General features: G+C 42.0%; 1 protein-coding gene across 1 annotated transcript; it reads right to left on the minus strand.

The window, feature by feature from the left end:
* LOC117878734 (betaine--homocysteine S-methyltransferase 1) lies at window positions 1-27,488 on the minus strand. Its single transcript, XM_034773145.1, has 8 exons — window positions 27,332-27,488; window positions 22,424-22,556; window positions 16,327-16,445; window positions 13,415-13,606; window positions 11,935-12,082; window positions 11,053-11,235; window positions 2,901-3,129; window positions 1-368 (listed from the first exon to the last, which is right to left on the minus strand). The coding sequence occupies exons 1-8, from the start codon at window positions 27,377-27,379 to the stop codon at window positions 176-178; spliced, it is 1,245 nt and encodes a 414-aa protein (XP_034629036.1). The 5' UTR covers window positions 27,380-27,488; the 3' UTR covers window positions 1-175.
* Between the last annotated feature and the right edge of the window lie 81 nt (window positions 27,489-27,569).

Here is a 27,569-nt window from a genome sequence, read left to right on the forward strand (position 1 = left end):
TCTTATAGAAATGTGTTTTATTCTCAAGATTTGATACCTCATTTGCAATCAAATTCTGTCTCCATTTTGCTTCTTCCATTACATGTAAACTGATACATGGACATTTGTCTTCACAAGTTATTTCATGTGACGCAAGCACATTTGGAAATTCTCCATACATATTTCAGGCTAATACTTAAGCCACTATATTGGATTTGAACTTCTGTTTCTTAAAGAGCTCCTTCAGCTGTTGTTCAGTTGTTGCTTCTTTCTGCTGCATCAGCTCTGCAGCTCCTTTGGTCACTCCCCAGTTATCTGGTTTTGACATTGAAGGACAGTATGGCCTGCCTGAAGCAGGCAACAGATTCTCCCAGTACTCTTTTCTTGCCCTAAATAAAAGAAAAATGTTTAATATTTTTAATGACGGAGTCTGAGGAAATGTTACAACAGTCTAAACTATTTTAATAACTAGATCAAAATAGTCAGTGGATTTAATTAATTTGCATAAAATTTAGCTCAATAGGAGGTCTGGATAGAGAAAGATTTATGAATTTTTTTTTTTTTTTTTTATAAACACAGCCAAAGTGCCTTCCATTCTTTTAAAGCAACATTTTAAGCCACTCACCAAATAGGTATCATGATAGTCTATATTAAATCTATCTTAAAAGTTGCTATGAATTACTTTCATGTTAATCCAAACCAAAACATATTACAATTCCTTCATTTTAAGGGGCCTCTCTAGTTATACGTTCCCAAAACCAATACAGATGCATTGAATTGTATTAAATACCAACAAATGGGGAAGGGGGGGGTGTAAATGGGGAGAGGGGAGTATAAATGTCAAGACCAATTCTGGTCAAAGTAGTCTGTGAAGACCCATTGGGCTAACAAATTAAAGATCATTAGCGTAAGAATGTAATTCTTTTAACATGCTATAAGGCAGTTGTGACATTTCACTCCATATTCTTTATGAAAATATGCTTATGATATGACATAACTGAGATGTACTTTATGCAAGATGGGTCTTGTAAGATATCATTGGAAAGGTTATAATTTATTGAATGTGATTATCCAATGTGTATGTCTGTATCGTTTCTGTATCTGAAGTTAGGAATATTGACCATGTATTTGTATTTCAACTATGCTACTTTGGGTGATGCCCACTGTTAACATTTCAGGTACAACAATGGAAAAGCCAGACAGGGCGGATGGCCCATCAGCGAGGACACTGGACTATGAAAAGGCTTGGCCTTCCTGCGGATGCTCCTACCATGACTCATGGACGCTGTGATACTATAGAGTCAGGTGGTCGTGTCACCGGATACTAACATTATCTGGGACTTCTTTTAACTTTCCACTGGAAGGGAAGGGGAGTCAAGTTTGGGAAACAAAGGATTCCCGCCTTATGTAAATCCTATTTAAGGGTGGGGAGGAAGGCAAATGGGACTCCTACTCTCCATGGCCAGTCTGCCCAAGAAGAAAGATTGCTAAAGCCACCTGAAGGCAAGGCAAGGGGGGAGTCCAGACTGACACAGGGGTCCAGTCTGAAAAGAAATATAACTGGAACTCTGAACCACAGAAACTTTACAACCTGCCTAAAACAACATTTAGGGTAAGAAATTACATTTTGTAACCTGTTTCTTAAGTATATTGAGTTTAACTTGCATATTTTGCTTTATTTGGTCAGTAACCTGCTTTGTTCTGTCTGTTATCTCTTATATTCACTTAAAATTCACTTTATTAACTAAAAAAATCTTATTGCTTGTTTATAATATAACCAAGTTTATGTAATTTCTAACTGGGAGGACAAGAAGTTGTGCATATCTCCCTCCACACTGAGGGAGGGGGCGAATTTCATAAAACCTTAGGGTTTGTACCCCTTAAAGGGAGTGAGCACCAGAGTGTTGGGGAGAGTCCCTAAGGCTGAATCTTTCCAGAGCGTAGCTCGGTCTCTCTGTGTAGCTGGGTCTGGCCCTGCCTGTGTGCTTGGTTGGAAGAGACTTGTGAGCCTAAACCAGCAAGGCCAGGTAAAGGGGACCCAGTCTGGCAGAATAAGCTGATTGAACAGGGGAGGCTCAGTTAAACCCCAGCACATCAGGTGGTATCCTAGAAGGGGGATCCAACCCATCACAGCAGTCATTTAAGTTTGTAAAAATTCTGAATGTCAAGTGTGTAGCAGTCTTCAAGGTAATATGGGACTAATACCCCTCCCCCCCATATCTATTTGTACTGGTGGAAAGGAGCAAGAAATGGAAGAGCAGCACATGCATTTATTATGTTTTCTCCATTATGGAGTTAGTATAATACCTTATACTACTTGTACTTAAGAGCCATTAGTGTCCACATTTTGTCCACATGACCACATTTTGTTTTAGCCTACAGATGGCTAGAAGAGGTTCCTGGGTTTTAACTAATGGCTACCAACTAATTAGTCTGATCTTAGGTCAGCGTACAGGACTAAGCTTCTTGGGGCAGGGACCACGTCTCCCTTCGAACATTATACAAGAGGGACATTTAAAAAAAAAAAAAAAAAAGTGTCCATGTCATAGTATTATATTACAAATATAGGTCTTAGTCTTGAAAGACAGTGCCCACAACTCACTTCAACTTCAGTGGGAATTTTTGGATTACACTGAGGGCAAGGTATCATTCTCAGGACCTGTTAGAATCAGGCTCTCATCCTAAGCATGGTTTAAACAACCTGGGGTAAAATACTGACCCCACTGAAGATAGTGGGGCCAGGATTTCACCCCTAGAGATTAGACTTGAAGTTTCAAAAGTTATGCTAATTCACATACATGTTCCAAGTTTCTCTGAAAGTTCCATAATCAAGCCATTTCACTGTTTGAGACAACACAGACCACTGTATGGAGCATATTTAATGTGCCATTTAAGATAAGTACTATAGATAATATACATACCTTGCTCTGACCCAAGGTTTGGTATGCATGCTCAAATCACTACCCCAGCTACCATGTTTCTCAGAAGCCAGGGGCAAAAATCCTCTTTCAGGGGCCAGCTCCTCAGCTATTGCTCTGATGTGATAAGGCTCAAATCCACAGCAGCCTCCAATGTATCGAATCCCTAGGTTATAGGCCTCTCTCGCATATTTTTGAACATCCCATCTGGTGACAATTCTTGGCTCCAGAGCTACAATGATATGCACCAGCTTTAACTGCAATAATACTTAGTTTTAGCAGATATTTAGTAAAATCGCTTTACATTTTCAGCTACAGTTAATTTCGCAAATGTGCAAAGTACAATGTCACAGGCATGACTGGGCTATTGCAGTAAAGATTTAAACACTGTTAACCAGGCTAGACACTACTGATGCAATATTTCATTACATTTTAGCTTTTAGGTGTTGCAATGCTCCTCTGTTGCATACTTGCCAGAAGTTTCCTTGTTCCAGAGGGATAGGGCCTGCCAAATTCTAATCTGACAAAGCCCTAAATCAAATGCCAGCTACTAGGTGGGTATTTAAGTGTAAATCAGAGAGGTCACACTTAAAATACAGGCTTTATTCATATGATCGTTACTGAAAAATGCCAGTACCACTTAAAATAATATAAATGTTTAACTCTACTCAGCTTATGTATGTGGAGTAATACCATCTCAGTGCTTTAAGGAACCCAGTGTTAATCCCCACACTTCAGAAAAAATATCAACAAATGACCACTTTGTGCCTGGGGAAACAGACTTCATTACTTTAATCTACTATATCAAAAGGCTATCAACTCACCTGCAACTGGGTGAAACACACCAGTAGCCCCTTGAACTTTTCTCACCTGCTTTTTGAGTATGAGCTAGCGAAAAGCAGATGTGGCCAGCTGCTCCGTCAGGTAACAGGCCCAATAGACTTTCAATTCCACCTCTCACATAGCAGACTACCTCTATCCTACCCTTTGTTCCCTCTGCTGCTGCTTGAGTCCAAGTGATGACAGCTATGCTTCCCTCGTCCCCCAACCATAAATTACTTGCAGGGGATCAGAAGGGCTGCATTGAGCCAATGTAGCACTGCCTCTTCCTCTGCAGCAGGCACTATGTGCAGGTGACTTAGAAGAGGGGTAAGCTCTCTCTTGTTGTTGCAGAGCTGGTGAGTGGAGTAGCAAACCCATAGGGTTGAGAAGAGACTTTGGGAAGGGGGAGAGATACAATAGGAAGAATGAACCAACACAGGAAAGGACAAAAGTGAACAGAGAAATGGGGGAGGGGAGAGGAAAGCCGGAGGCAGGAAAACCAAGAGGGAATGACTGGGGAGATGGGAGAAGAGTCAAGACTTAAAGAACAGAAGAGCAAATCCTGCAAATCCCAAAAGGGCCCTGTGGCCGCTGAAATCTGTGTGGTGCTGCTGCATGAAAGTGACAGGCTGGTTTTCAGGAGGCTGCACAGGGAGCATGAACCCCCTTACTGGGGCAGGAGACCCATGGGAAGGTACTAGAGCAGGCTTCTGCTCCACAGCAAGGAGGCAGGATTCCCTTCTCCACTTCCTCTTGCAGAAATCCACAGCATCCAAGCAAATTCCTCAGGGTGGATGCTGCTCCAGATACCACAGGAGGTTAAGAAAGGCATATTCAGAGAATGAAAAACTGTTCTTGAAAGAATAAAACAAATATTTAAAGAGGGAGAATAATCAGTCTTGGGAAGAGTGGACATTGGGAAAAGTAGGACGAGATGCTTCACTACATGAAAAAGAAAATAGTAAGTGAAATCCAAGGGGTGTTTATTAAACAAATACTCAGATTTGTGCCTAGTTCTGTAGAGTGCACCAGGGAGAGTGGAAGTGAAAGCACAAGGGGCCTCAGAGTACACCAATGCCTTGTATCTTGGTGTATCAGTGCAAAGATAATACAAAATGGGTGTAAAGTATCAACAGACCAGAATACAGAATTTTGTACCCGCTTTGCCCCAGTGTTAATGACTCTACAAAATGCAGGGCAAGAGTAACCTGAGCCCAGAGAATTTTCTCACCTCTCCCTCCTCTCCTGCAATTCTTGCCACAATCAGTCCTATGCTCAGTTTGCATGATGAGTACCAACTTAGTGCCAGCTACGGCACTAACCTCTCTAAAAGGAATGGGCTAAGAAGAGTCATATCACTAGACTTTGGCCTGCATGTTTTCAACCTCCATCCTTCCCTACAAGTGGCAGTTGTAGAAGGATGCAACAATTGCCACATTCTACATCACACTCCTCTCAGATCCACTGACTCAGACACAGTACATCTAAGAGCTTGCCACTGGGGCCATGTACTAAGCGCACGGGAAGGTATTTCTCTTGTTTTATAGAAAGTTGGTTTTATTTAGCTTTTTTAATGTGTGGTTTAATAATGGTTTGGCCATTTATAGTATTAAAAGAAAGACTGAATTTCCCCCCAGCTGAAATGAGGTTACACCACTACCTGGACCTAACCCTCTTTAGACATCATTGCACCCTCTTCTTTTGAGAAGTAGTTGGATAGGACTTCACTGACCTGACTTTTAGATTTGTAGAGAGGAGAAACTTTAGCTCTGCCAATATGCCAACATTTGTAAGCAATTAAAAGGGACACAGAGGGAAAAACAGGGACATGCAACTTTTAATCCTTTAGGGAGACAGAATGGAAAAATTGGAAAAGACTGTTCTTAAAGAAGGATAAATACTGTGGCAAACAGCAGAGCAGATGCCAACTACAGCATAGCTGACATACTCTTAGAAATTGAGACCTTGCTGGCTGGAACAGGAATAATGCACATTTCAGGCATCTAAACACTTCCTGTATAACGTCCTGTTTGTCGGCAAAGGTGGGATACTACAGCAGACAGTCTACATTAATAATCTACCATACAAACCATTTGCAATCAAATGAGTAATTGCTCTTTTTAGGTAGCAAAGGCATTCACTGTAAACTGAAACATGAAATCAATTTCTGAAAAAATAAATCTTATATACTACACATTGTTTATAATTAATAAGCCAATAACCATAATAATCATGGCAACAAATCCTTCACTGACTTCATTGGATTACAACTAGTGCATTTGTTTCTGCTAGTGCACTTGAAGTCAGAGGAGTTATACCCAGGGATGAATTTTGCTCAATGAGTTCCCAAGATCCTGGTTAAGCTTCCTAGAGTAATATGTTTTCAGAACCCAGAGAGATTAAGGCAGTGGTCTTGAAACTTTTTCCATCGCATCCCCCTTACCCATACTGGAACCTGTCTGTGTCCCCCCATGAACCAGGCTCCGGAGCCGGGGCCGGAAGCAGAGCTGCAGCTGGGAGCAGAGGCCGGGGCTGTGGCTGGGAGCAGGGCCATGGCAATAGCCTGCAGCTGTGGCTCAGGGCAGGACCAGAGCAGAGCTGGGGGCAGAGCAGGGCTCTCTCTCCACCTCCCATGGGGGCTGTCCCATGTCCCCCATGCTTCCCCAAACATTCCTATGTGCCCTGTAAGGGGGCATGCCCCACAATTTGGGGACCACTGGACTAAGGCCTGGTTTACACTAGAAAATTAAGTCCACTAAACTACACTCCGGTATGAAAAATCTATACCCCATAGCAGCAAAGTTAAACTGATCTAACCTCCTGTGTGGATAACACTAGGTCAATAGAAGAATTCTTACATTGATCTAGCTACTGCCTCTTGGGGAGGTGGATTACCGATGCTGATGGGAGAACCCTACCCATTGGTGTAAGTAGTGCCTACATTGAAGCACTGGAATGGTGCTGGTATAGTATTTCAGTGTAGACAAGCCCTAAGTTACATCCTAATGAATAGCTCATGCTTTGTCCCTTATTCCTCTAGGCTAGGTAAAGAGAGGAGATAAGATTGTCCTGGAAACTCATTGCTAGACAAACTAAGGATCTGATCGGCTTACTGCCAGCTCTAATGAACCTCTCTTGAAAGTAAAGGAAAGACATTTTAAAATACTACTTGAAAATCTAGACATTTCTAGCTAGACTAGGATTTTTTGACGCTTATGTCGTTTTCTTTCAAGATAGCTTTTGTTTTCTGGCTCCACAGTGTGTGTGGGGATCACACACACACACACACACACGCTTATTTTACCAAGCTTTGCTGTTCCCTACTTGAGAATACTAGCGATTAATTCATCTTCAAACTCCCAATACTTTCCTGTATCTTCCACTGGAAAATCCCAACACACATCCACCCCACTCCTCTAGCCTCATTTAAACCAGTTAAAGCACTGAACCTTATACCAGTGTGACAATGATACAATGCATACCCACTAACAACCCCATTTTGGGTACACATTGTACACTACAGCCCTAGGCATTGCTAGCTTGTGGATTGTAGTCGTGTCCCCCCCCCCCCACCCCCAAATGCCTGACAATTTCACAGGAAAGCATTTGAGGAACACTTTATATAGTGGGGGCTGAGAGCCATTGAACCAAACTGTCAACCCTGTAGAAGATGGAAACCACTTCAAGCTAGGGGGTGTGGCAGCACCCCCAGCACTCCTTCTTCCAGCACCTATGATTTGAGGTCTGTGATATATAGAGTATTTGCTCTCGTTCACCTGTTCGGATTGTTCCAAAGGATGCTTTGAGTGGCTCTGTCCTGCACATGGATCTATGTATGTGCCATAAGGGACAGATGCTATGTCCCCTACACTCATTCTCAATGCAGCTACCATAGTGGAAAGTTACCAACCCCTCTCCTACTGAGCAGCTGCCAATCCACTTTAGCCTTGGACTCCAAGGCATTGTTACATGGAAGAGATAAGGAGTTCAAAATACATGAATGAAAACAAAGATTTTCAGCAAATTTTTATAAGTTTACTTAAATAGTTTTCCAGCAGAAGTAAAAGCTCCCTCCCCTCATATATATCCCTATAGGAGCCAGAGATGGGAATAGTCCAGGCCTAGGTCTGGAGGGAGGCCATCCCTTCATAAAGCCAAGCAAACTTCCTCCCAGCCCTGTCTCTCCCTCCCTCAGACAATTTAGTTGGGTTGTTGTGGTACATAGATGTCCCTGCTTTAAGTGACCAGAGTGGAATAGAGGAATGACTGGGTAGTGGAGCACCATAGTGATGTATTTGCAGCAGAATAGCCTGCTGCACACCCTATCACTAATGAGCTTTCCTGTGTTCAGATCTCAGGAGAGCAGGAAATGCCCTGTCTGTCTGGGTACTGTCCCAGAAGCAATCCCCAATGAAGTAAGTACATGCCACAGAGAGTGTCTGTGTCAAAGTGTCTGCTAGTCACCCTTTGACTTTCCTCTTGCAGGTGAATTTCCTTGAGGCAAAAGAAGAAAATTTAAATTGTTATATAAATGTTTAATTTTTTTATTCTATTTTCACTTCCTTTGCTCAGAGGTTGGGGTGACAGGTGAGTAGCCACAGAGGGGGGACCAGGCAGAGCAGATCCAACTAAGTGCCAGCTTGGGTACTCTCAACCCCAGAGGCAGCCTGTATGTGAGTGGTCTGATAGCTGCCAGCTATTCCCAGATATGTTAAGTGAATAATGTTGCAGCCTAATTAAACCACATCCATTGCATCCTGTTTTTCTTCTTGCAGGTCAGACGATGACAGTAGCTCATGCATCTCTCCCATATCCCTCTGATTCTAGCTAAATACGAAGAGAGAGTGTTGTTGTTTCCATCTTTTTATTATGTGAATAGTAGCTGCATCTGTTTTCAAGGGACGTATTAATTAGCTGCCATTTAAAATAATTGTAGTTTGAAATCTTTCTGCTACTGTATTAAATTCAGTACTAGTGGTAACTTTTCTGTATCTAAGAAACAACAGCCTGAGCCATCACAGCTGTCAGTGAAAGGTAGGCAACAGAATTTGGAGACTGCACTAGGGGGACTAACTGCATTATTGCAACTGCAACACCAGCACTTGCTGCAATGGTGCTGAGTGACAGTGGTGGATGACATACAGATGTATTAAGCACTTGTGGGGTTATCAGCACTTGACCGTAGACACATGCTGTGTTAAAGGTGTAGCAGGGGCTTGCAGAAGTGCAAGCACGTCCACAATACACTAATATCGACAAGGCTGCTGCAGCAATTCCTCCTGCACAGCCGCTTTCCACCTGCCCAGAGTTTCTTGATCCTTGTGGCTGAAGCTTCTGGACAGGCTCTGAATTCTTTTCTGCTACAAGGAATGATTTTATGTTGAGTATCTGTTAGATTTGAATTAAAAAATAGTATTTGATGTGATAGACACCATGTGTTCGATATGCTGCTTTTAGCATTCAGGGAATTACTATCGTAAGTACCTGATTTTTTTTTTTTAAACCAACAAATTCAGAATAAGTGAAAGAACTTCCACTCACAGCAATCCTTAGATGAGTCCCCATTCATAAATATAACAGGCCCTATAGCAAGGAATCAGTGAAGAACATTTTGTTTAAGATTGCTTGTCCCAAAGCAAGAGGATCTGCCACAAGCTGGTAGGCCTATCTAGGAGAGGCATGAATAAGTCTAGTGCTGAACCAGCTACTTTTAAGAATAACTGATTTAAATGCAGACAAAGCTTTTGAGGACATTCCTCCTATTCCATTAAAGTTCTTGTTCTGCCCTCAGCACCCTACTATTCAAGCATCTTCCAGAAGTACATTAAGTGACTTGATCAACTTCTCCTGTCCTCTCCCCACATGAAAAAAGCAGCATGGGGTTCTCTTTCATAAGCTATATGCACACTATGTTATGCTTTTGTATTAGCAAATGCAAGGTCACAGCGTTATGCCTTGCACTTTGAATGAAAACAGGGGGAGGTTTGTGCTGGTTCTTGGAGTATACGCAAGTTTGTTCCTGAATCTTGGACCAGCTCCTACAAAAGCTCTATCTCCTGCACAAATAAACTTTGCTCCTGAGGCACAATGGAGTTGTCTAGTGCAACGATAAAGATAATGGCTATACTTCTTGTTCTAGAGCTTTGGGCTGTTTTATAGCTAACCTGAGCCCAGACCATTGAGCACCTTGAAGGTAAGTGCAGGGACCTTGCATTAGGCATATTTTGGAAAGCCATTGTAGTGAGTAGGAGACAGGCACATCAGACCTGCAATAGTCTCCTCAGCAACATGGGCTAAGAGCTTCCTTCCACCTCTCCAGAGTTCCTTGGAAGATTGGGTTTTTTGGCTGAAAGGATTAACAAGGTGTAGATACACAGTGGTACCGAAAGACAAATAGGAAACTATTGCTAAAGCTGTACAAATCCAAACAGCAAAAGCAGATTTCAACCTTAATCCAATAGCCAGTGAAAGACTCAGTAGCTTCAATATCAGGTTAAGATACCTGAAATGAAACTAGGACATGTAACAGGTCAAATTCAGACCTAGATTAGAAAACGGACTTCACTGGTATCCATTCAATTATACCAGAGTTCAATTTAGCCCCTTTATGCAGGCTCTTGGCCAGAGAGTAAGCAGTGAGAGGGGAGAATGTTGGTTCTAATCTATGGTACTGGGAATATACTAGCAGATGTCCAATTCTGGGCACAACACATTAGGAAGGATGTAGACAAATTGGAGAGAGTCCAGAGGAGAGCAGCAAAGTGAGAAAAGGTTTAGAAAACCTTAAAAATGAAGACTGGGGGGGGGGGGGGGAAAAGGGAGGGAGGGGAAAGAGACTTGATAAGTCTTCAAATAAGTTAAGGGCTGTTATAAAAAGAGGACTCTGATCAATTGTTCTCCATGTCCACTGGAAATAGAACAAAAAGTAGTGGGCTTAGTCTGCAGCAAGGGAGATTTAGGTTAGACATTAGGAAAAACTTTCTAACTATAAGGGTAGTTAAGCTCTAAAATAGGCTCCCAAGGGAGACTGAAATCATCATCATCATAATCATCAGAGGAGGAGGAGGTTAAGAACAGGTTGGACAAACATCTGCCAGGGATTACTTGGTCCTGCCTCAGTACAGGGGACTGGATTTGAGGACTTTGAGATTCCTTCCAGCCCGACAGTTCTATGATTCTAAAATTCATTTTGGTTAATAGCAACTGCTCTGACTTTCCTTGATTTGAAATTCTGCACAGGTAGTGTACGGACTGATGCCACTGCATGCACGGATACCACTGCAGCTTTATCTTTACTAAAAATCACCAATTTAAAAAATGGTCTACGTCTTACCAAAAGGAAATTCTGGAAGATCAATAAAGCCCTGCTTCCCACAGTCAGGGGTATGGAAAGCAAGTGGCTGAGACATCAGGTGTGCTTTCAGTTTAGCAGCCTCCAAGCCCTCTTTCATGAGCTTCACAGTTCTCAGGCAAGTCTCTGGATCAAAATGGCAGTTCACTCCAACAATAGAAGCACCTGTGAAAAAGACAACTTTCCAGTTATACTGCTTTCCAGGAACTGGGCAATGACTTAATAGCAATTAAAATTTTTAGCCAGAGTGAGGTTGAATGCTTTGCTTCCAAACACTACCAGTACGACCACAAGCCAATCAGAGCAAAATCAAGTCGCAAGACAGGAGATTGAGACAATCTCTTAAAATCTTGCATGGTTTCCCTCCCATTATTTAATGGGAAAGCTGTCTTTTCTGTATCTGACCCATACTGCATTCATTTCCCTCGTCTCCGGTTTTTCCCTCCAACTCATACCATCACCAGTGTTATCACGTGCCCCATCCCCTTTTCCAGCACCAACATCCAGTGGCTTTAGCCCACCTTTTTGCCCTCTGTGATCCTGGGACTGCTTCAGCAGCCCAAGTAGAGCAGTTTTAGGACTACTCAACTTTATGCCAGTTGCTTATGGCTCAGTGATCTGTTCTAGCAGCTACGGATTACCAAAGCATAGAGACTACCTGGCTATACCCCCCTTTTTGCAAGATGAATCTTGAGATGTAGAGATTATAAGGCAGGAAAGCAACCTGGTTACATTTATTAATTATAACCACTAACCTACCTAGTTGAGATGTGTACTTTTATGTTCCTTGTGTAGGTGCCTCAGTTCGTCTCATACTCCTAAAAATATATATTTTTAAGGAATATGGGGGAGGAACTTTCTTACCAGCCTTTACCAGTTGGACAGCACATTCTCCAGGTGGTACACCATGCAAGTCTCCCTCTGGACCAATGCACATGGTAGCTGCGATTGGCTTCCCAGATTCTTTTAAGGTTTCAACAGCCCATGCAGCTTCTTCAATATGTTCAAAATACTGAAAGAAAGTAAATCTAATCTATTTTCTTGTGTGTGAGGACCCAGTCTAAGTGTTACACACTCCTTAATCTCTACCCCTCCCACGCAGGTAGATCTCAGGGCCTGAGTCTCCTCTTATTTACATTGGTGTAACTGTTGACTCCAGTAGTTACTCCTGATTTACACTGCTATAAAGATGAATAGAATCAGACCCTCAGCCTCAGTCACTGGGATTTAGATTATGTTTGTACAATTTGTTCTCTGTAAACGGCTGCGCATAGCACCCCAGAGAAAGAACTATGCCTCCGAGGCTTGATTCCTTCCCTATTCCCCCTCTTGCTCCAAGTGTGTGGTCATTTGCTATTGTTTAGTGCCAGAAGCAGATTATTAACCCTCCTATCTCACCAGCTCTGCTGTTCTCTGCCCATTCCTTGTCTCCTTCACTCCCACTTGCCTGCATGGCCCCTGCTTACCCTTCCACATCTGCAGTGGAGATGTGGGGAGACCACACTGGAGCAGAGAGAGGAGAAAGGCGTTATGCCTCCTTATGCTCCTGTGTGGCCACAATCTGGCCCTGAATAATCACAAAGATCCCAATTCCACAAGGAATACCAAGAACTGTTATCAGCATCATTTGAAGGATTACAGGCCAAATACTGATGAACATCTTCCACTTCAATTGAAGTCAACAGGACTGGGAAGTGCTTAGTACCTCTCTGGATTTAGCTGCAAATGAAGACAAATGGCTCAATTTTCTATTCTCCCTTGTTCTATAGCCCCTTTACACCAGTCTGGCAGCATAAAGGAGCTGTTAAGATAGCAGGCCTGCCCAGCAGGGAATGTTGCTGATATAGGGTCTTCCCCAGATGGACAAAACTGACAGTCAGTTCCACATCATCTCCCTCAGAGGATGTGCTGGAATGTGGCCAGGGGAATGGGACCATGCCTGGAGCATTGCTGCATCCAGCTATTATCAAGGGTCATGGGCAGCAGAGTGCAAGTTAGAACAGTGTTAAAGTTCCTCTAATTTAGGATGGTAGTGGAGAAAGCACCTGGATTATGGGGAGGTGCAAAAATGTGGAGTGGAGCCCCATCACCCTCCCCTTTCATTCCTGCACAAACCAGAACAGAGATTTGGGGCTAGGGTCTCGGCTGCACTCTACACTGCAACATCTACCAGTATTGTATTTGGAAAAATATATCCGCTACTATTTGCATAAGAGCACAGTAGCAAATTTTAAAGGAGACTAAAGACTTCAAAACTGACTAAAGACTTCAATTCTAAGGAAATGTGATCAGCTGGCAAATTGCATCAACTGAAGGCCCTTTGTTTCTTTACAGTTGGATTTACCTCTGCAATTAAGAAGTCCACATTCTTTTTGGCAAAGACATCCATCTGCTTTCGAAAAATTGCTTTAACCTCAGCTTCATCCCTGCCACTCAGGTATGATGGTGTCTGACTGACTCCTCCAGCTACCAAAGCATCTCCTCCTTTAGCCACTTCCTTTGCAATGTCACAAGCAGCTTCATTCACTGCCTGGCTCTGAAATATGAGAACAGACTACATCAATACTGATTTATTACAGAGATGCCTGCATTTCAGAAGAAAAATGAGTCTTAGGAACCATAATCAGTTTCATGTTTAAAATTTCAAATTAGTTTTAGAAATAGACTTTGCTTCATTAAAACATTTCAAAGTACCACATAATGTCACACCATCTGAAAGTTGTCATAATATGAAGACATTATTTTACTAACATGCTACTAAAACAATTTAAAGGTCAACATATCATGTCCTTCAAGTTAGCTAATAGGGCACATAACTATCTTACACTGCCATCTGACACTAACATTATCGTGATTGATGCCTATGGTGGTGTGTTGTTGTAACAACATTTTGCTTTTATTTATAGTAGCATCTTGCATTTGCAAACTATTTTGCAAATATTTTTGATTAATCTCACAATTATACATTAATTTTGATAATTCTGAATATTCATCAAAAATACAAGATGGTTTTGGGATAAGCTGCATTACTAGAGAGTACCAAGTCTATCTGGTTTCTCACACTTCACCATGGATCATTAAGAAGTCTGTTGGTTAACCTGTTGTACTGGGTACCTGACTGGTTACTCACCAGTTATCACAGTATGGATATTTAAAGGTTAGTTTTTTGGTAAGTGAACTGTATATAAAAAGACAACATATTTCCAAGAGATTTTATCATACTAAGTTTTTTGGATCCCTCATAGTCAAGCCATAATTAAATTTAATTAGTATGTATACAACAATCCTCCATCAAGATATTTTATATACCCCATATAAAGATCCTCCTATGAATTTTCTGCTTATAAAATAATGCTTATATAAGCAAATATTTGGTTTTAAACAGATTCTTCTTTACAGTTCAAAAGACCACCTATGGGGCCTAATATGGATATGTTTATATATTTTTGGATTTCTATGAAAGAATGAATGTTTATAAATTGAGAAGTGTTGATTGTCTGTGGTTGTCATATCATAATTTGGAAACTCAAATTACTAAACTGGATCTTGTACATACATCTGTGAAGATCAAAAGACATTTTAACCAGAGTAGCATTAATTATCCCATTGTAAAGATAATAAATCAACAAATTTAAATATATGGGTATATAAAGGAAAATAGATATCAGTACTTAAGATTGATTAATCAATGTAGACTGAAAGCCAAGTTCCCTATACACTTAAGTTAGCAGTGCTAAGAGAATTTATGAAAACAGATTAAACAGGGAAAAAATAATAATTTGTTTAAAAGGTCATGATTTGGGATTGATAGAACAAACAGCAAGGTTCTCCCTATAGATATGGAAGCATGTCCAATCAACAAAAACAGGGATTTAAATAAAAACAAAAACCTAAAGCATTCGTCCTCTTTATGCAAACTCAATCACCTCACTCTGAATGAATTAATAAAAACATAGGTAAATATGGCACAATGTTAATGGGGATAGAAGAATTTAAGAAAAAATGTTTATAGTAATGTTAGAAATAAAGTCATTTGAATGCATTCTGATCACAGAGTAATGTATAGCCACTCTGTTTTGAGACACTCCGACATTGGGATCTTCTTGTCAAAACAATGCACAGTGCCACAATATGAGTAATGACTCAGGGCCCAGTGCTTCCTCCCTTTTGGGATATGATGAGCAACTCTTTTACATACCTACATACATTGGAAATTATTTGTATCTTCTGGGTAGAATCAGGCTCAGCATATTTATCATTAACTGGATGGAAGTATGAAGTCAGGCTGAATATAAGTTATGACAGTCTAAGTGGGCAAGACCTGATGATGTGGTATAAGAGCAGAACTAAGTATCTCATTCTGATACCCTAAAGCCACTGTGTGTGTAACCCTGATTTGTTAATTAGGCCCAAATGCTGCCCCAGCACTTAACCTGAGTAATTTCTCAGGGCATGGAGATCTCCACAGGGATGAGGGGAGGAATTTCTTCCTCTCATAGAATCCTCTCTACGTACCAAAGGCTTGAGCAGGCATGTGACCCCCTTCACAGGGAGAAGAATGAGAGGAACCACACAGTGGCAAACCCTCTATTACCAAAAGACTTGCTGTACAGGGCTCTGGCAGAGCCCTGAGCTGGAGTCCACACCCACTCTTGTACCCTAGGGGCTCACAATATCTTTCTCCTCCCCTCTGCAGCACAATCACAGTAGTTCTACTGTCAGGGCCCCTCTTCACCTAAAGAGGGGGCAAGATTTAGGACCAAAATCAATATTTTGGATGTACTGGTTATTGCTGTGTTGTAGATGATATACTCTTAGCACCTATTTATTCTTATTTATTATCCACATATTATTTTCTCTGGGATTCTTCGTAATTTCTGGGATTGGGTTGTTTCTCCAGATGCTGAAGGATTCCGTTACCACTGATCTTGCTGTTTGTGAATTCAGTCTTTAATGTAACCCATTTAAGATAAAGAACTTAGAATATTGAGTTAAGCGGAATAAAAATTTCTCCCTCTTCTCACCACTACCCACGTTTTGATTTTTTTTCCCTTTGCCGTTGTGAGCCAGAGGTCCTTCCTACCACTTCAGACTATGAAATCATAAGTCCTCCCCATTTGATTGGAATTTTTATTTCCATGCCCTTGAACATGGCTAAATTAATTCTGACAAGCTGTAAAAAGAAGTCTCTCTGTTCAAACCAGAGAAGATTATCCATTTTCCATAGATCACCATTAAAACCAGTGTTTTACTCACAGATATTTTCTCAGCTACGTAGTTGCCCCTATTTTCTAATTTATCTTCACTGGCATAAAAGGTGAATGTCTGTAAAACATTTGATCCAGCTCTGAGGAATTCCCGATGAAGTTGACGAACTGCAAGGTATTAAAAAAAGGGCAAAAAAAGTTTGATATGGTTGTTACCATTTTAGCATCTGTTTGCACAGTTACATGTTTATTGGTTAGGTTATGTTAGCTTAGAAAAGGTTCTGAATTAATGGTATTGTAAAAAAAAAAAAAAGACATCTTCTACTTAGTTTTGTAGCAGGTATAGCATCGGCAGCAAACACTGCCACCTTCTCTGTTGATTTAGCTCCTAACCTGGAGGGACAATTTATAGGGGGAAGCAGACAATTCAGTCTCCTTAGCCAGTCAAACATGCTGAGACTGTCAGTCTCCACTGCAGATCAACATCACCTTACTGATCTGTCTAATCAACCATGGAGGACCTTTTACCCTACAGTTACCCTGCCAGTAAGCTCACTCACTGAATCTTTGGCACCTTGCCTATCTTTTGCCGTAGTCTGTTCTGCAGACCTCTCAAGCTGTAGCCCCGGAATTGACATTCCTGAACGTACCCCAGAACTTGACAGCACTGCAATCAGCCATTTTGTATGTTCAACCACTGCCAGCTCAAACCCAAACATCACATAGCTAGAAATAGTTTTAGGGCCCTGAGAGGCAAAGCCATGCAGCTGCATGTTTGCAGTTTTGCTATCAGAATGAGAGGTTGGGACAGGAAGTTAAGGTTCCCTGAAAATAGAAGGAATATTTGGACAACCAACCTCGGTTTTAGGTACCTTTGACAAGTAAGTTTTATTGTTGTTCTCATTAGAAATATTTTTCTGATAAGGAAATATGAATTGTTATTGGCTGTTTCTAGGGAAATTGTTAGCCTACCAGGGAGTATTGTGAGGTATGTGCTTTGTCAGGAGAAAATTTATAAAAAGTGTAGTGAGAAAGTTTAAAGATGCTCTGAACCTACTGTGACAGCATGCTCTAATAAAAAAGTAGTTTTAGGTAAAAGCACTCTGGTTTGTATCACATATCAGACAGAGGAACTGTGTCTCCACTGATTTATTCCTGACACCACCTGGAGAGAAACAGTTAAGTTACCATTGCTTTGGATTCTGAAAACCCTGGCTAACAAAGTGTCACTTAGTAGGATTGCTTTAAGATGGTAAAGTGAAAGGGGAAAGGAAAGCAGATGTTAGCAAAAGGAAGAGGAAGTATGGAAAGAGATCAGATTAAGGGCACGTCTACACTTATGGCAGCAGTGCTGATTGAGCCATCAATACAGTGGTGTCAATTTAGCAGGTCTGGTGAAGACACACCAAGTCGATGGCAGAGGACCCTCCCAATGACTTCTGTACTCCACCTCCTTGAGAAGCATAAGGTAAGTCAGCGGGAGAGCGTTTCCCATCGACACAGTGGAGTTTAGACAGCACTGTAAGTTGACCTAAGTAACATAACTTAGATCGACTTACAGCTTTAGTGTAGACCAACCCCCTTAGATCAGTGTGAGAAAGGAAACACAGCAACTGCCCAGGAAATTAGTCAACAGTGAAGATAAGGGATCCGCTCTAGCCTGTGAAAAAAGAAAATAGTAATTGTAGCACTGTGGCCACTTATTGCTGCCTGCATGCCCCTTTTTTCTCTTTCACAGGGCTCCTTAAACTCCACACAGCTCAAAAGGAAAATTACAATATTCTCCACCTGGGGTCCAATTTATTCAGTCCCCAGGTACATACTGGCACTCCAGGCCCCAATCCCAGTTTAGTGTCTCTTTTCTTAGTTGGGGGGTTCCCAGCCCTCTTTCCCAGAGCGGGGTCAAAGTTCAATGTCTCTGCAGGAACCAGGCTTGCTCCCTACAGTGGCTTCTTCAAGCCAACTACAGCATCTCCCAGCTAACCTCCAGGCTTCCTGCCTGAAACAGCCTCTACCACTCTCCCAACCACCCTTTCTCTGCAGCTTCCTGCTGGCTTTTATATCAGAATCACTTGATTCCTCTCAGGTGGGGCTCATCTTGTAATCAGGACTGGCTTAGCCCCAAGCTCTCCAGCACACAGGCAAGCCAGCCTGTCACAGGAATAACTATCAATCTTGGAAATTAAAGGGCACAAAAGCAATATTTTATGTGAAAATGTTAGTGCACTGCCAAGCACCCTCCTCCAGAAGTGAAAGTAAGCTGGTACGCCCTGGTACAGCATACCGGCAAGAGCCGGTGCGCCATACCGGGGCGGCCCGGCTTCCCCAGGTGGCAATTTAAAGGGCCTGGGGCTCCCAGCAGCGTCTGGAGCCCCAGGCCCTTTAAATTGCCACCAGAGCCCCGCTGCTGGAGCCCTGGGGTAGCAGCAGTGGGGCTCCGGGGCTATTTAAAGGGCCGGGGCTCCCGCTGCCTCTACTGCTCTGCCCTGCCCGCTCAGGCAGGCTCCAGCAGCTATTTAAAGGGCCTGGAGCTGTAGAGACAAGAGAGCCCCAGGCCCTTTAAATAGCCCCCAGAGCCCCGATGCCGGAGTCCTGGGGTAGCAGCGGCAGCTGGGGCTTCGGTAGTGGTTTAAAGGGCCCGGGGTGGTAGCGGCGGCCAAGCCCTGGGCCCTTTAAACTGCTGCCAGAGCCCCCAGCTACCTTGGCGGGGGCACTTACCGGTATAGGGTGGGCCGGGGCTGGCTCTGACCCCGCCCATCCCCGCCCCTTCCATTTGCAGAATTTTAAAATATTGTGGGCAGGATTTTATTTATTTATTTTTTAACCTCGGGAGTATAGTGTGTATCTATATACATGGGCAAGTTTGATTCCACTCAGTAGAGGGCAGTGCTGAGCACACAAACCAGACCATTCTTATCCTGCACTCACACTCTGGAATAACCCAGGAGGCTGCTCTAACAGAACACTGCTTATACCAGCTATTACACAAGAACCAGTCAGGAACATAGCTTATTGCTCAACTTCAGAGTTCTGAAAGTTCTTCGAATCCTGCATCAAGTAGCAGTATCAAGTTTCAATCTCACATCCTTTGAACAGAGACAGTCAAAACACTCCAGGTGTGAGCAGCATTTATTTTTAATTATAATTTAAAAAAATAGGTCATTCACTCCAAACAAAGGGCCACTTCAGAATACTTCTAGGATCCACTAGTTTGTTTTTCTATCAGCCACTTTCCATGAAGGGTCATTGATACAGCTGGTCAGAAAATTGAAAATGCTTTTTACAATTTTCACAGTCCTTATAGATCCTGTTTCTGCTGTGTGACACTACTGCACACCCTCTTCTAGTGCAGTAATACTCATCATTGAAGTATGCTGGTGCCTGTGTTACAGGGTAAAATAAGTGCTGTTCTCTTGTGAGCTGATGGAAATCTTACCCTACGCTAAAACAGTTAAAACATGTTCAAGACTCACACCCTTCTGAGGGTGTGTGTGCGCACACACACATGCGTTAACTTTATTTAAAAAGTATCACAAGAATCTAGCCAACCCATCTCTGGGCTTGGCTGCTCCTAAAGTTTCTATCTTATGACAGCTGAGCTCCAGAACCTACATTGTGATAACCACAGGAGCCTTTCCCATGTCTTTTGTATCCTTCATGGGTCAACGAACTGTCAACAAGGCTGAAACAGAACTCCCTGAAGGGTTCCAACTTCTGCTAAGAGTGTGGGTCAATAAGAAAGACCACACATTCTCTTACAGCTCCTTAATAATGCTTGACTTGTTTTACCTCCCTCTCCCCACAGGCTTCAAGTGCTCTTTGCTTATGATTGTGGCAACCCAGCAGAGTGCACAGTTCACAAAAATCAAGGAACTGGTGATGCAGGTGAACCAATAAAAAAAAAAATTCATAAACATGCAAACTAGATGAATATCCCAAACAACCGGAAAAGGAATCAGCAGGATCTTAAATTTGTCAATATTTAGAGAGGAAGGATAGCTTTATGGTTTAGACACTGGCCTGAAACCTCACAATAACTGGGTTTAAGTCATCAATTGTAAGACCAGAAGGGACCATCACGATCATCTAATCTGACCTCCTACGTAACAAAGGCCAACAAATTTCACCCAGTAATTCCCAGCTGGGCTACAGACTTCCTAGGTGACTTCTGGCATGTCACAATAGCTGTGTACATTTTAAAATCTATTTGTAAAGGGGGATGTTACTTCCTTTGTCTGTCTTGTCTATTTAGATTGTAAATTCTTTAAAGGCAGGGATTGTCTCTTCCTAGGTGTATAGTGCCTAGCACAATAGACCCCATTGTGGTTGGGCCTCTAGCAACTACTGGAATCTTAACAATAATTTAAGAGTTCTTTGCAGTCATAGTTGAGGTGTATTAGCTAAAGATGTGCTGTATTTTTAAAGTTTTAAAGTACAACTCATTCAAATCATTTTTCATTTCAACCCACCATGTGGACAAAATCTGACCTCGCACATATGACCAAGCAACAGTATTAGAGATCTTGCCAGGGTTTTAGTACAGTGATACGTTTCAGAGTAGCAGCCGTGTTAGTCCGTATCCGCAAAAAGAACAGGAGTAGTTGTGGCATCTTAGAGACTAAAATTTATTTGAGCATAAGCTTAGCTTAGCTTATGCTCAAATAAATTCGTTAGTCTCTAAGATGCCACAACTACTCCTGTTCTTAGTACAGTGATAGCATTTTAAGTTGTTTACACATTTCACATTGTAGGCATTTAGGGCCCATTTCTGAACTCTCTACTCCCTACTCAGGTAACATTTCTCCCCTCTACAAAACAAAACAAACCAACCAACCAACCACAACCTTGCCCTCCCTATCTCCTTCCTCCCATGGTCTCCATTTCTTAGTCCTCATCCTCTCCTTCTCTTCCTAGGCTCCAACTTTCTTCTTCAGTTTTTTTTCCCTCCCATCCCTCTGTCCAGAGCCACCATCTCTCTTATGTGCTTTCCTTACTAGGTAGGAGGGATTTGATAGCTCTGTAGCAGTTCTCACACCAACTGGCCCAGCCAGCTGCTTCCTCTATTTTCCACACCTAATTTCTGTGTAACATTACTGTACAGGGTGGAGGAGCAAAAGTCAGCAGTGCAGAGGAGGCACCACACTGCACAGAAGAGGAAATGTTCACACTTCATATTAAGGGAATACATTTATAAATAATATATAAAGGGTTAATAAATGTAATAAGCATGTTATAGACATGAGTAATAGGTCATCAGCACATTAGTAGCAAGTGTCATAGATGGTTTTAAGCCCTGTTTAAAAGGCATTGTGAGAAGGCTTCCATATAAAGAGAGGCTCAAAGAAGATTGGAAGGATTAGAGTGAGGAGATATTAATTATTTTATAGACCTGTTATAAAGAAGGCTACTCTGGCACTCCTATTTTCTGTATTCAATTTAAGAGCACCACATTTAAAATGTATCAAAGGAAATACTTTTCTACCCATTGTAAACTGGCTTGTGGAATATGCTGCCACAGGATGTTATAAGGACTATTACGTTTCTAGAAAAGATTGCATACATAAATAGATAATAGCATCTACATTACACTTGTTATGCTATAATTTTCAATCCTCATGCTTTGAGGCAGAAGCTGATCACTTGCTAGGTCAGGAAGAAATTCCTCTTCATGGTAGAGAATTGCTCCATTAAGTGCATTTTGGGGGGGACAGAAGAAGGAGGTTACACCATCCGCTGAAGTATGTTGCATTGGCCATTGTCAGAGAGAAGATACCTAGTCTGTTCCACTTCAGCATTTCTTATGTTCTTATAGCTTTTAATTTTTTCTCATTTCACAGTGGAGTAAATCTTGAAAGTATACGAGTATAGTGGAGTATATGAAAAGATCTCTAAGCCCTTACATTCATTATTAAAAACTTCTAATTTCTTGCAGGTATTAAATAAACAAACTATCATTTTAAGTCAATACACAACTCCTAAAATAGCCCCACTACAACAAAGGTGCATGAGTCTTAAATAATCGAGCAGCTGTTTCGATACTTATTTAAAAACTTGCTAAGAATTCTAATACAAAATATGTAATTTATTATATATAATCAAAGATTTTTACATTCTCCACATGATTACAGTTTCTTGTTAAGACTGACCTGCTTCTGGGTGTTCTACTGCAGCTTCTGGAGTCCAGGGTCCAGCTTTTACATAACCTCTCTTTTCAAGAGCTATCACAAATCCTCCATCTCCAATCACAATTTCTCCAGCATCTAGACGTTCTAGAATACCCTGAATAATAAGGGAGAAAAGGTTGATGGACTGTAGCTATGTAGTTTTGTAGGCTACACACTTTTCAAGATAGGGACTCTTTCATCCTTTGTTTTTTGGAAACAGCCAAGCATAATTTGGGGGCTACTGCAATCAGAACAACAACAGCAGCAGCAGCAGCAACAACAAGTTATTGTTTCTTTAAAGCATCTTTCAGGCTTAAACAATGGCAGAAGGTTAGTTTTCAAAGAATGTAGGATTTTATTATAATAAGCATACATATAGTACCTAAGCTCCTGACTATGATCACAATTTTATTAAAAATTGAAAAATGCACCATTTCCCCCCCCCCCCCCCCAAAAATCACACATCAAGGGCCCAGTCATGCTCCCATGAAAATAAATGGTTAAAATCCCACCCATTATGGGCCCTATGTGCTCCCAAAATATTTGTTAACTATTGGAAGAGAAACACTAGTGTCCTACTTTTTTAGTAACTCATTTACTCTTCAGCTGAGATAAAGGTCACCTAGGCAATGCTGCAACACAAGTAGCTTGTGGTACAAAATGACACAACAAACGTATCATGCCACAGCTAAAAAAGCATGCCATGTAACATTTTACTGACACACATATCTGACATCTTAAAATGCTGCAATCTCATTTTAGCTTTCTGTGCAAGCTGTTTTCACTTGGTTGGATTTGCTCACACATATTTGTAAAAATCAAAGAGAACCTTGCCCATTTTGCACAGCCCAGAAGTTTAAAAAGATGCCAGGTTACAAAAAAATTCAGCTTTTTCATGTTTTGCCCCATTTCTTGTCTTGAATTGTAAGCTAGTGTAAAGAAAAAGTGAATAGTTTTCTTTTAGAATATGAATATTGGCGCAAGATAATATTGCATTGGGTTGTATCTGAAAATATTAGACGTCTCGTATTCCTCTCATTGGTTTATGTACCCAAAGACTTCTAATAAGTGGACCACAATTGCATAATATCCCTACATATTAGATTCTGCATTTGGATCTCATATTTGTTTGCATTTTATTGAAAAAACAAAAAATCAGATGTAACCAGACATTTCACAATGACTACATAGGCATGGGCCTTGGAGTTCAAAGTTTTTAGAGTTAAGGCTAGCCACATTACCCTCCATATCTACTCTTTTCAGATGGCATAATACAGTTTATTATTTTATGCAGTAGTATCTGAGCTCTGGAGGAAAATGAAAGCTTTGTGCATATACAGTTGTATGTGGTTTGAAAGCTCCTGGTAGAAGACTTTTTGCACTTTTTAGTCTCCATCCTTTGATAGATTTTCTCTTTGAGATGTGTAAAGTAAAACCTCTGTAATTAGCACTTCACTAATCCACACACCTTGTAGATTGCATATATAAAGAAGATGACCAGTTATTTCTCAGCACAGCTTTGACAGAGATCTGAGTAAGCTCTCACATTAACTTCGTTCTAAAAATTATACTGTAAGAACATTGACTTACATACTATTAGCATAAATATTTCAGACTAAAATGACATTTTCTAAATAAAGGAACAAAGTAAATTTCATAATGCAGCGTCCCTGCTATTTAAAAAAACAACAACGATTTGCTTATGTACTGTGAGCCCGATACTGCTCCAGTTAAAATCAACAATGGAAGTTTTGACATTGATTTCAACGTGAGTAGGAACAGGCCTCAACTTGCAAAATTCAGCAACTCAGAAGGCATTTCCCAGTCATTAATGTGTATTTGTGTTGTAACTCCGAAAGTTCAGAGCCTTTGTTAAGATGATTGTTTGCAAATGAATAACTGAGTGCCTAAAATGGGCCTGGCCAAGCAATCTAGAATAAATCTGCCACCTAGAACAGGAGTGAGCAAACTTTTTGGCCTGAGGACCACACCTTGGTATGGAAATTGTATGAAGGGCCAGCTGGGGCAGGGGATTGGGGTGCACGGGGGGCATGGGGACACACAGAGGAGATGAGGGCTTCAACTGGGGGTGCAGACTTTGGGTGGGGCTAGGGATGTGGGGTTTGGAGTGCAGGAGGGTGCTCCAGGCTGGGATCAAAGGATTTGGAGGGTGGTCAGGGCTGAGACAGGGGGTTGGGGCATGGGGGGAGCCTCAGGAGTGCAGGGTCCAGGTGGCACTTACCTGAAGCAGCTCCTGGAAACAGCAGCCTGCCTCCCCTCCAGAGGCGGTGCCACACTGCTCTGCATGCTGCCCCGTCCGCAGGCAGCGCCCCTGCAGCTCCTATTGGCCACGGTTCCTGGCCAATGGGATCTGCAGAGCCGGCACTTGTGGCAGGGGCAGCGTGCAAAACTCCCTGGCTGCTCCTGTTGCCAGGAGCTGCGTGGAGCTGCTGCACGCACAAAGTGGAGCAAGGCAAACCCCTGACCTCGTTCTCCGGCTGGAGCACCGGAGCGTGAAAAGCTCCCAACCCTGCTCCCCGGCAGGAGCTCGAGGGCCAGATTAAAAGGTCAGATGGGCCAGATGCAGCCCCATGGGGCCGCAGTTTTCCCACCCCTGATGTAGAAGATCATAATCTGGGTCTCTGTTTCCACGGTCTGCCAAGGAAGCTTTCACCGGGGGAGTTCACTTCAAAAGTTTAATGAAGATGGAGCGGACTGAAACTTTAAAGGGGAGGAAACATTTCAGATCACCTCATGGATTAGTTACAAGCTACTACAAAGTACCGAATACATGTTAATATGAAATATGGACACTATGTTTTAATGTGCTGAGTTAAATCAAATCATACTCTTTAATGCGAACTTGTTGGCCATTATTCTGTTAAAAATTAATTCAAGGCAGTTCTTCCTGAGAATCCTTGCTAATTGCAGAGGTAAAAAATAAACCCAAAAAAAATCACACACCACTTTTATTAAAAAAAAAAAAAATCTTTTTCCAATCCCTTTGCTGGATGAAAGCCCCACACAATCATCATGGAAAACTAACTAAGGCTTTTTAAATTTAGTCTACCTACAATTTCCTACCCAGGCTACCATGAGTGAAGTTGCACCAGTTGGTGCTAGCAATGATAGGAAATTTTAGGGATAATTGGTAGCGTAGCTACAGTTTAATTTACTGGCTATTAAGGGGAACAGTAAAAGTGCCTGTATATATAGTGTTTTATATAAAGCAAAATTGAAAAAAAAAAATTCCCTCTGATCCCTTTCATTTATAGTAATCTTAAGTGTTACTTAGAATAGTTAAAACATTTTCACACAAGTGCAATATTCCATGAACATGGTGTAATTATATGGTTTCACAGACCCTTTCATGAAGAGATATCTGGTATATGCTATTGCTCTGAAACCATCAAATTTTGTTTAGATATTGTTCAAATGTTTGGTCAATGGATTGTAACCTGTTACCATCAATCTAAGTATATTTCTTCAACTAACTGACTGTACAAAGGCTCTCTTATCTGTGTACCCTCACAAAAACTATAGGGATTTAGTCATATAAATATATGGAGGAGTAACTTTAATCTTGTACAATTACAAGGAAGCTAGGGATAGAAATCCTATCTGATTAAGAATTGTGCATATGGTATTTTAATAACGACTTAATATACAGCACTCCTAGAATTTTAAAGAATAATGAATACTGTTCATCCAGCATATCAAATAATATAAAACAACAAATTATTCAAATTTATTCCTGGTAAGAACTCAGAGGTGGCTTCATTTCCTCACTCATTTAATCAAGCCATTACATTCTAAATATGAATGTTGCAGCATAAAGTTATATAAGAGAATAATTTAATAGCTCAATGGATACATTTATGATCATGGGATTATATTTTGCTTCTGTTAACTCTTCAACTTTTCACTGTAGCTACCTATTTGTAGAAATATTTATATATTTACCTTTTGATTTAAAAACAACAATCAGACGGTTGTAAAAGTTTTTAAAAAGGTAAAGTCCTAGGTCAGTAGTTTTCAACCTGTGGACCACGGACCCCCGGGGGTCTGCAGACTAAGTCTAAGATTTCCAAAGGGGTGCCACCCACATTTGAAATTTTGTAGAGGTTTGCAAATGAAAAAATGTTGAAGACCACTGTCCTAGGAAAGAGCAGGACTGCAAATTCTGTTACTAAATGTGACAACACCTATTGAACCTGCCAACTATAGAAACTGCTTCTGGGCCTCAAATTGTCTGAAATCAGCTGATGCACCCGATGAAGTGGATTTAGTCCCGGAAAGTTTATGATCAAATAAATTTGTTAATCTCTAAATTGCCACAAAGTACTCCTCTTTGTTTTTTGCTGATACAGACTAACAAGGCAACCCCTCTGAAACCTGCCTGAAATCAGGCACTCTCCTCCCATGCCCTGGAAGGAAAGGGTCTGTGCTTGGAAGGAGGTGGCAATATCAGAGAGATGACTGATAGTGCTATTCTCAGAGCAGGATTTTGCCCCACTCAATTTGCATGATGGTTCTATTTCCCACCCCCTCCTTCGGCCATGCAGTAGCAGCAGCAGCCCCGAATGGGAGCAGGGGGCGGTGCCCGCCCATGGTAGCTCAGCGAAGCGATCCTGTTTGTTCCAACACAGCTGTGCCTCCAGACTTTGCAAGTGAAGGGCTCACACCCTTAGCGGGAGCTTTGGCGGCCGCTTCTCCTCGGGGCACATCATGGGACAGCTGGAGCAGCCACACGCAGCTACCCCCAAGAGAGCTGCCGGGCCGAGCGCTCCAGTCCCCCCAGCGGCTACAGGGAGCCTGCAAGTGGGACGGACTGGGGACTTCCTGCGCCCTCAGCGGCTCCTAGACAGGCGCGAGTCCCCGGGCATTTACCTTCTTCTTGGCGTGCTGGGGGCTCGCTCCGACAGGCGGCGACTGCATTTTTCCGGGGCGTTAGCAGCGCTGTCTTTGCACCCAGGCACTTACTGCCGGCGGCGCAGCGAGACTCGGCGTACGCAGCCTAGCCCACCCGCCCCTTTATAGCCCCGGAGGAGAGGCGGGATGTTGGGTGGATCCTGGGTGGCCGGGTCTGCCCCCAACTCCCGTTACGGAACAGGCAGCACCCTCCCTC

Source organism: Trachemys scripta, chromosome 6 (genome assembly GCF_013100865.1).
Source record: "Trachemys scripta elegans isolate TJP31775 chromosome 6, CAS_Tse_1.0, whole genome shotgun sequence".
Lineage (NCBI taxonomy): Eukaryota > Metazoa > Chordata > Testudines > Emydidae > Trachemys > Trachemys scripta.